Source organism: Momordica charantia (assembly GCF_013281855.1).
Source record: "Momordica charantia cultivar OHB3-1 chromosome 3 unlocalized genomic scaffold, Mcharantia_2.0 BLBB01000003.1, whole genome shotgun sequence".
NCBI classification, from domain to species: Eukaryota; Viridiplantae; Streptophyta; class Magnoliopsida; order Cucurbitales; family Cucurbitaceae; genus Momordica; species Momordica charantia.
In genome coordinates, this window is record NW_028275161.1 from 16,873,395 (window position 1) to 16,882,859 (window position 9,465).

Consider the following 9,465-nt stretch of genomic DNA (forward strand, 5'->3'; position numbering starts at 1 on the left):
ATGGAGAAATCACGATATCCCTCAGTGGCCACGGCGGCGGTGATTCTGATGACCGCCGTCTGGCTGATGAGCCTTCCGGCGATGGTTTGCCCGGCGGCGGACGGCAAGCTCTGCAGCAACTGCATCAGAGACAGGTTGAAGCTAGATTGCCCGGCCTGCGCGCCGCCGCTCCGCTGCATGGCGCAGTGCCTGTGGGGCGGCGCTCCAAGGTCGAGGTGCGTTAAGCGGTGCGATTGCGGCGGCGCGTGGCCGAGGCTGTCTACTTGTAGGCGATGCATGTCCAGATGCAAGTGCAGTTGCGGCCTTTCTTCTTCGAGCACATTAAAAGTTTAAAACTTAAAACCTCACTTTTGGGATCTGGGAAGTACTATTTTGGTCACTTTGCTCCAATGTTTTTGTTCGGTTCATTTTGGTCACTGTATTAGTTCACTTTATTCCGACTCTTTTAGTCATGTATTGGTTCTTGTTTTTTTTATAAACGGTTCATTTTGATCTCTGTTTATTAAATTTGAATGCGAATTTTATATACGATGGAAATTCTTTAATATATAATTATAGTGTTACGTTGAAATTACGACCTAGAAAGTGAGATAAAATATAAAATAAGATGGCAAAAAATACATGACCTAAAATAGACATTTTAATGGTATATAGACTAAAATTAACCAAAATTAAAAATAATTTAAACTAATTAGAATGTTATAGGCATGTTTTGGTTTGCATATAAAGTTACGTAGTTAATTTAAGAATCGAACATTTCACACGATTGGACGATCAATCGTACTTGAATGTTTTTTACATGCAACTCAGGAAATATGAAATTTAAAAAAGGATGGATCCTTGGTACAGCTTTTCATTAATAGTCAAAATCTATCCTATATAATGTATGGCTTGGCACCCTAACTAGAAATAGAAAATGAAGTTAACATAAGCTTTGTTGAGGGGTTAAAACACTTTGATCCTTAATTATCTCGAAGCCGGAGGTACAATCTCCATCTCCACGTTTGTTTTTATCTTTTATTTTATATTTTTGTGAGAAAAAAAAGAGGACAACCTAGGATAAAATGTTTAGGCACTCAGGGGACAAACTTGAGCTCTGTGCTTGGATAATGACTCTCAACCTGCATTAGAATCAAGTAAAGAAACTGTTGTATTTGTACTAATTTTGTACCTTCCTTTCCTTGGGCGGCTTACATGAAATGGGAGTTTGGTGATGTAGATGTTGTCGAGTTTGATTCTCTTTCTTATGATGAGTAAAACGATAGCTAGATATATAAGTATTTAGTCAGATTTATAGTTCCACCGTCTTACTTACATTTAAAAGTCTTGGATTCCTCTGATTCCAAATTCTCCAAAGGGAAACAACCAATTCCTCAAAATCTGTTGTGTTAACCTTTTCTCGCCAATCCCTAAGACAAATCAAAGGATTTTGGTGCTATCCATTCGTTAAGAGTGTCGAGAATTTGGAATTTCTCCACTGCCTCTTCACAACCTTGCAACCCCAAAATACATGGAAACAACAATTTTGAACATCCACTCCCCCGTTAAAGTAGATTGACCCTGTAGGGAGTTTATCTGAGCACAATCGTCAAAAGAAAATTCTAAGTTTACTAGGGATATTCATCTTCCACAGCTCATTCCACTACTTGAGTTACCGATTCAATTGAAGAGGAAGAAGCATTAGAAGTTGAAAGTGTGTCATATGAGATACTTTATAACCGCTCTTAATAGAGTAAATTTCATTCTTCTCAAGATATCAAATCAGTCTATCTCTTCCACGTAACGAAGCAAGCAAGATAACTAGAATATGTTTGGCTTCATCGTCTGAAAAAATATATTGGATTATCTCTCTATTCCATTGACCCTTAATGACTAACCTCAGTTTTAACATGAAGACTCATAAATGATGAGATTTTCAACGAAGGATGATTCGACACCCAATTGTTCCCATAAATCTTAACATTCTCCCATCTCATTCCATCCAACCTTTGCAGACACAAAGTCACAATTTCCCTATAATACCTTCCTTTTAAGAACTTGGCAAGGAGAGAACAAGAATCATGAAGAATTCTCCAAGCTTATTTCAACGGAGGAGTTTTATTAAAGAGTTCTAAATTGCGAAATCTTTTACCAACAAAATATTTTGATTTCCACGTAGGTTTTCATCCTATCCAATGAATTTTTCGTATCTTCCTCATTCTCTCCCCACCATCTATACATTTGTTGTACTAAAAAAATATTAATTAGTTAATTAAAGAAAATAATTTCGTCTGGAAAGCACAAAGTCTTTTAACCCTAAACCAAAGTCATAAAAAGCGAAAGCCACATATCACTAAAAGACAGAAATACCCCTACGCTATCATGATCTTGAACTAGAGGATAAATTCGGAAAACAAAAATAGCATCAAAAGTTCCTTAGATGAATTAATGTTGTAGATTGGATACATAGGTTCTCTCTTGAATTATGAAGAAATGACAAATAATAAAATAAAAAATAAAAAGGTAATTTCCCCGAGCCTTTCATTCTCTCTAGAAAAGTGTCATCATTTTCTCATTTAAAGGAGTAATTTGAGAGCTGTTAATTTAGAGCTAATTAATTTAACTAATTATATAAATTAAAATAGTTGTTTTTTTCTTAAATAATAATTATCTTAAAATTTAACTAAACTGTAACAAAAAAGAAAATAGACAGTTGATAAAGAAACTTCAATTTTAGATAAATGGATATTAAAGACAAAATTACCATACCTTAGATTTTCTTACGTTCTTTTTTCTTTTTTAAAAAATACTTTAACTACATTTTTAAACGTTCAATAACAGTTACAAATGATCTAGGGGATCTCTACCTTTTTCAAATATTCATTTCCCCATCTTTAAACTAATTTATTTGTCTAACCAAAAAAAAAAAAAGGAAAAACTATGACGCGTGGATATCCGACACGTGGGAATAACCGTACACTACGCCGCAGCAGATTATTGCCCACTGAGAAACCTCTGGAGGCAACGGAACCCCAAATACTGAGCACAGAACCTCTCCATTTCCTCGCCGCCGCTCTCCCGGCAAACCTCCGCCTCCATCTCCGCCACCGTCTCCTCCCAATTCCTCACAATTCCGTCCAAATCCCAGCCGTTGCGGTCCACCTTCGCCTCCGCCACGGCGTCCAGGATCTCCTGCAGACCGACGATCCGGCGGCTCACTTTCCTCCTCGCCTCCCTCACCGCTGGATCGATCCCCGGCACCGAGTCCAGCCTCAGAAGGAGACTCATCACCGCCTCGTTCATCCGCACCTTCTCCAGATCGCTGCTTCTCACGGCGTCCACCGTCTCCTGCCGCTGGATCAGAATCTGGATTTGATCGGCTTCTCTGTCGACGGCTGCGATCGTTCTGAACAGAGCGCGGATCCGGCGGGATCGGAAGGCCGCCTGGATCTTGGCGGCTGCGGAGGACTGGAGATGCAGGGAATCGGGAGGGGCAGAGTGGTCATTGTGGGCGGCGCCGCCGTGAGAGGAGGAGCTCGAAATCATGGAAGAAGGTGGAGGAGGAGAAGGATGAGTAAGATATTAATTTTTCTTTTAATAATTGAATTAAATCAATTCGAAATATATTGAGGCAGAGAATAGAACCGACCGTTTTACGCTTATCCCAATGCTCTCTTTTTTTCCACAATAATGATGGATGCTTCGTTATTATTATTATTTTCTTTTAAAAAATCTTTTTTTATTATAATAAAAGAGAAAAGGGTAAACTACGCTTTTTTTTTTTGTCCATGATTGATTTTTATTTGGTCTTTAAATTTCAAAAAATTCAGATTCCTATTTTTAAAAAATAATTTTAAATGATCTATGACTCTATGACTAAAATAGACTACAAACGAAGTAACATGCCAACACTAAATTGACAATTCTCATATGTATATGTCAATATAATTTTATATAAAATCAACCCATATGTTAAACAATAAACTCAACCCGACCTGATCATAAAATATTTGAGTTGGGTTTGATTCGGGTTACTTACTCAAAATATTGGAGAAAAAAATAAATGATAGTATTTTAAACGTTTATTATATAATGTTTAACATTGAATCAATGTTCAATATTTATTTATATATTGTTTAACATTAAATTAAAACCTTAAAAAAAGTTGGTTTTAAAAATTGTTGTAGAACAATTCATCTCTAAAGAATTATGGAATGAAATAAAATTAAAATAAATATAATTATACATAATTTTAGTGAGTAAAAAAATTAGTTTTCAATTAATAATTTGGGTGGATTCGATATTTATTTTAGGTGAACTATTGAACCAATTCAACCCATAAAATCTTTCATCTATTTAAATCTAATCTAACCAAAACAAGTTTATACAAACTATATGGCGTGGGTTGAACTTTATCAATTTTTTGGGTTAGCAGGTTTTTTGAACACTAATGGTACAATTTAGCTTTTTATTTCTCCCTGTTGAGTATCGACCAACCCCACCAAAATAAAAACAAACACAAATCTATGTAAAGTAAAATTGTGGTCTCAAGGAGTTGAAGAGTCTGAAAACAACAATCTCATGCGACAAAGAACCTAACTAGATCGAACCATATAATCCTTTTATGAAATATTCGAGGTCTTGGCTTTATGGCATAAAAGAGTCTTGATTACGAATCTAACAACTTCAACATCGTCATTTTACGAGAGATGAAAAGTAGCAACATTGAATGACATCAAATGTCTTTGTAGGGCATGGGCATGAACCTAAGTAAGAAAATGGTCACTATCCAAATTTGTCCAAGAAAATGAGGAAATTTGAAAGGAAAAAACTCACCTTAACAACCAATAAGATAGATAAGAGAGAAAAGAAATATTAGACACATTACAACCCCATCCATGTGGTTATTATACCCACGAGCACATAAATACACATTCACAGTAATGTTAAAAGCAAAACAACAATAATACTATTTTTAAAAATTTAATGACTAAAATACACCTTTCAAGAGTTCTTGAACGAAAATAGAATAAACCAAAAAGTTCAAATATTAAAATAGACATTTAAATGTCGAAAGAAAGTTTAGTAGGGTAGAAATTTTCTTAGTCGATATAAAGAAAATGGATTTCATAGGTCGTAACCAGAACGAATTCTACATCTTACCTAGCTCAATATAGTAATTATACATGTTCTATCTTACTCTAGTAAAGTATATCACCCTATGATTACTAATCTAATTAAGGTTGTTACATGATTAAAAAAACCAAATTCAACATGAAGCAATAACCTACAACACTATATTTGGATTAAAAAAAAAAAAACTCAGCTGATCCAATAAGTAAGCCCAAGCATAAAGAGAAAAAGGGTGAGAGTTATATAAGAAATGGGAGTGTGGGGAGGAGAAGAGGTGGAAGGGGTTGACGGAGCTGCGGCTGAATCCGCCACCGACACGTCGTTCGTTCTTTCATCTTCTGTCGTTTCGGAATTCTGTTGGGCTTGGGCTTGCACTTGCACGTGCAGTTTCAGGCCCTTTTTGCAGCTCTCTTGTTCGCTACTCGCGAAGTAGCGGATCCCTTCTCCGTTTAACGCCACGATATCTATGCCGTCCGTGTACATCCTTGTGAAATTACTAACATCGCACGCTTCGTATTCCTCTTGGCTTCTCAGCTCCACCACATTGCCGTGTGCCGCGGAGTATGCGAACCCTGCGCCATACCACAATCCAAGTTTATTCCATGGATTTTCAAATATATATATATATTTTTTGGATATCAAAGAAAACAAAAAAAAGTGACTTTTTTAATTAAAAAATTAGGTTAATTTTTTAAATGGGGTATCTAATAAATAGTCCTTAATTTTGAATGCGGTATCTAATAAATAATGAATTTTAAAAAATATTTAATACATTTCAAAAGTCTAATAAAACTTTTAATTATGTGTCAAAGTTCTAATATTTTTAAAATGAAAGTTTCTAGTTTTTTCAACCTATCATGTCCATACCAGAAATTATTAAATACAAACTTAAAAGTTTATATAAAAATAAATCTATAATTAAGAGGAAAAAAGATTAAAGATGGATTCTATAAATAATTATATAAATATAAACGAGAAAACATTGTAGGTCAATAATGCACGAAATCAAAATAAATCAGAGAGATCTCAACATATCCATTCGTGAATTTCCAGGTGTTTCCGAGTTCCTGGCGGGTGGGAAAAAATCGCGGGTTCCGATTTCCATCTTCCTCCCGATCAGAAATTTCTTACGCATTAAATTAGAAAATGGACGGATGGATCGGCAAAGAGATCTTACAGATTTTGTCTCCGACTCGGAAGGATCTCCCGGCGGACCAAGAACTGATGTCCGAATCGACGTCCCAGCCGCGGTCGCCGCCGACGACATGGTGCGTCTCCGCTCCGGCACCCGGCGGCGTCGCCGAGTTCACAAAAAACGCCGCCGTCAAAACCGCGAGTAGCTTCTTCATCGCCGCCATGGCTACCGGCTGAAAAAGCTAGATCAATTGCTCTCTCCAATGCCGCTCTGTATTATATTTCTCCTCAGATACGGAAAAAGAATCGGAATTCGAGAAAGCAAAAGGATTAGGTTTTTTTCTTTTTTTGAGAGAATCGTTTGCCTTTTGCTTTAGTATTTACATTTCGTAATTACTTCAGTTAGTTTTGGTGGTTTATTTTTAGTTACCATTGTAAAAATTTGTTGTTTTGACACGTGTAACTCCCACGGCCAACCAATAACACAATTTTGCATCCCACATCGGTAAAAGGAAGAGAAGAGGCTTTGTTTTTGTTGGGGCTGAAGAAACGGCAACATCGCCGAGCCCGGTAGCGTGGGGTTGTGACCCGAGCGGGGGCATTAAGATAGTTGAAATAGTGGATACGTGTGTGTGTGGACAGATGGGCTTGACTGTGGGGTGGAAGAAGAAGGGGGCATTCTTAGGGACCCTATTTGGAGGGATCGAGCTTAGAGTGGGAAGTCTCTTCGCTCCTTATGTCTGTCTTATCAGAGCAGCGTCGCCTCCGCCATCTTTGTTTAATTACCTTGATGATAAAAAGGCTCTATCTATTCCTCCCCTCTTTCACTCCCCTTCCCCTCCCCCCCTCTCACAACTACTCTTTTTATTCATTTTTTTTAATTTAAATTCTAATATATGTTTTCAAATTACACCTCACTCATGTCTAATACGGATTTCACTGACTCTCTGTTTGATCAAAAAAAGACCAAGTTCGAAATCCACATAGGTCGGAGCATGTGAGATGATCTTCCTTAGCTTCAGCTCGGCTTATCGTAGGCATGTTTTAAAAGTTGTCTAATCAATTTTTAGACTTTCACTCTTTTTATTCAATTTTTTTTTTCTAATACGTGTCTTAAAAGCTGTCTAATCAGTTCCTAAAATTTTAATTTTGTATCTAATACGCGTTTTATTTACTCTCTATGTTCTTATTGTAGACATGTTTTAAAAGTTGTCTAATTAATTTCTAGATTTTCAATTTTGTATCTAATACGTGTATGAATTATCAATCTTGTATCTAATGAGTTTTTAATTTTTTGGACTTTGTACCAAACATATATTAAAGTATATTTTGTTATTCAATCTTTAACTATTTCAAATGAGAAGTGTTCCAAACAAGCTTTTAAGATCCCATGTTCTTATTGTAAACATGTTTTAAAAGTTGTCTAATTAATTCCTAGACTTTAATTTTGTATAACTGCGTCTTGAAAATTATTTAGCGTTTGTATAAGTTTTTAATTTACTTCACATTGTAAACGACATATATTAAAATATACTTTGTTATTCAATCTTATAGGTATTACAGCTCTTTCACTCACTTTTATTGTTATTGTTTTTTCAAACTTATCTATTTACGAGCTATTTATTCCAAAATTAATATGAATTAGTAGTTTAAATGATTTGACACATTTTTCTGTATTTGATTAGATTTTCCCTTTTTAAAAACCTATTCCATTCCTTTAAAAAAAAGAAAAAGAATAAACTTGACCTCTTTTCCATAATTTATCAAATATATTTGTAGTGATCAGGTGGGGATGGCAAAGAATCCCGTGGACCCAACTTTGTAGATACCCGACCCAATCGGAACGTATCGGTTAAATTGGAAATTTTATTCGGGGATCTGGGACGCCGACCCCATCATTGTCTTTCGCCTCCTTTAATATTTTAATATTTCTATAATTATTAATTATTTTATTTAATATATTGATTTTTAAATATATTTTATTAATTTTGTTAAAGCTTACGCCCAAAATTACCCAAATGTTAAATTTACATTGTTTTAACTTTTTCTTAGCAGCCACCCACACACAAAATCCACTCGCTCTCAACCCTTTCTTCTTCAAGTTCCTTCTTCTAGGAAAGCAACCTATCACAGGCGCAAAACTAAGGAAAAAGAAGGAAAAAAAAAAAAAACAACAAAAACAAAAAAGACAATTGAAAATTCCCAACGGGTCCCGCGGCAATTGAAAAAGTATATTTTTTATATATTTTTTTTATTTTGCACTTTTGAGTTGTAGTTGTTAAAAAGTTACGAAGCAACATTCGCGTCGTCGGCCGACGCACCTTCCTCCGGCGAGTAAATTACGATCACCTCCGACACCTCCGGCAGTCTGAAACTCACTTTCTTCTTCAACTTCCCACTTTCGCTTCTGCAAATCGAAAAACTGCCGCCAGAAAACTCATCCTGATCTGCAACCGATTCGCCGACCGCACCCCCCGATCTCTCACAAATCGAAGACGAATTACAAATCCTCGTTGGATGCACTTTTCTCTTGAATCCGCCATGTCTCGATACGTTAAACTTTCCGCCATTACCGAAACCTTGCTCCGACGACGGTCCCGGAGAAGCCAAAAGCAACTCCTCCAGAGACAGGTACTCCCTCTTCGTTTCCTGCTTCTCAATCGACGCCTCTTTCTCTCTCTTCACTTCGATTTCCTCTCTCCTCCACCATTGTAGCCTTCTCCACTCGGATATTCCACGGCCTGCAAAATCGAGCCCTAAATTTTCAAAAACAGAGAATCGCATCGCAGTAGGAAAAATTTCCGAAATCTGAAAGCGCTTTTCGGATTACCGTCACCGGAGGGGGCCGCCGTCGTCGGTCCTCTGACGCACGAACTCCTGAAGCTGCAGAGATTGGCTCCCATGGGAGATCGATCGGAGGATCGAAATTGGAAGCGCCTTCCGATGGAAACTGGATTGATGAGAAAGAGAGAGGGATCAATGGTGATAAGTAAGGGAATTTTGGACGGAGAGGCCTAAGAGGGAGGAGATTCATGTCAGTTGCAAGGAGTCACTTAGTTTGTATCATAATTTTTGTTTGATTTTGGTGGAGATTAGTTTACAAACTACTTGTTTGTTCTTCGTTCTTGTTCTTATTTGATTTCATTGTCCAAATTGAAAGGGGTTCACTTCATAAAAAACTATGTAGTTGTTTGATTTGCACTTTTTGATTCTGGATAA

General features: G+C 36.6%; 4 protein-coding genes across 4 annotated transcripts; 1 reads left to right on the forward strand and 3 right to left on the reverse strand.

The window, feature by feature from the left end:
• LOC148212478 (uncharacterized) lies at window positions 1-528 on the forward strand. Its single transcript, XM_088121824.1, has one exon. The coding sequence runs from the start codon at window positions 1-3 to the stop codon at window positions 331-333; it is 333 nt and encodes a 110-aa protein (XP_087977950.1). The 3' UTR covers window positions 334-528.
• A 2,168-nt stretch (window positions 529-2,696) lies between these two features.
• On the reverse strand, window positions 2,697-3,671 carry BAG5 (BCL-2-associated athanogene 5). Its single transcript, XM_022286866.2, has one exon. The coding sequence runs from the start codon at window positions 3,523-3,525 to the stop codon at window positions 2,974-2,976; it is 552 nt and encodes a 183-aa protein (XP_022142558.1). The 5' UTR covers window positions 3,526-3,671; the 3' UTR covers window positions 2,697-2,973.
• A 1,420-nt stretch (window positions 3,672-5,091) lies between these two features.
• On the reverse strand, window positions 5,092-7,099 carry LOC111012673 (cucumber peeling cupredoxin). The gene is made up of 2 exons (XM_022286905.2): window positions 6,290-7,099; window positions 5,092-5,684 (listed from the first exon to the last, which is right to left on the reverse strand). The coding sequence occupies exons 1-2, from the start codon at window positions 6,468-6,470 to the stop codon at window positions 5,302-5,304; spliced, it is 564 nt and encodes a 187-aa protein (XP_022142597.1). The 5' UTR covers window positions 6,471-7,099; the 3' UTR covers window positions 5,092-5,301.
• Window positions 7,100-8,301: 1,202 nt separating this feature from the next.
• On the reverse strand, window positions 8,302-9,211 carry LOC111012677 (uncharacterized). The gene is made up of 2 exons (XM_022286909.2): window positions 9,077-9,211; window positions 8,302-8,987 (listed from the first exon to the last, which is right to left on the reverse strand). The coding sequence occupies exons 1-2, from the start codon at window positions 9,147-9,149 to the stop codon at window positions 8,533-8,535; spliced, it is 528 nt and encodes a 175-aa protein (XP_022142601.1). The 5' UTR covers window positions 9,150-9,211; the 3' UTR covers window positions 8,302-8,532.
• Between the last annotated feature and the right edge of the window lie 254 nt (window positions 9,212-9,465).

Bases quoted from the DNA above. Each gene is read 5' to 3' on its own strand.
- LOC148212478 (XM_088121824.1), top strand. From the start codon at position 1: ATGGAGAAATCACGATATCCCTCAGTGGCCACGGCGGCGGTGATTCTG.
- BAG5 (XM_022286866.2), bottom strand. From the start codon at position 3,525: ATGATTTCGAGCTCCTCCTCTCACGGCGGCGCCGCCCACAATGACCAC.
- LOC111012673 (XM_022286905.2), bottom strand. From the start codon at position 6,470: ATGGCGGCGATGAAGAAGCTACTCGCGGTTTTGACGGCGGCGTTTTTT. The intron at 5,685-6,289 runs GTAAGATCTCTT...GGTATGGCGCAG, and splicing joins CCGAGTCGGAGACAAAATCT to GGTTCGCATACTCCGCGGCA.
- LOC111012677 (XM_022286909.2), bottom strand. From the start codon at position 9,149: ATGGGAGCCAATCTCTGCAGCTTCAGGAGTTCGTGCGTCAGAGGACCG. The intron at 8,988-9,076 runs GTAATCCGAAAA...TCGATTTTGCAG, and splicing joins GGCGGCCCCCTCCGGTGACG to GCCGTGGAATATCCGAGTGG.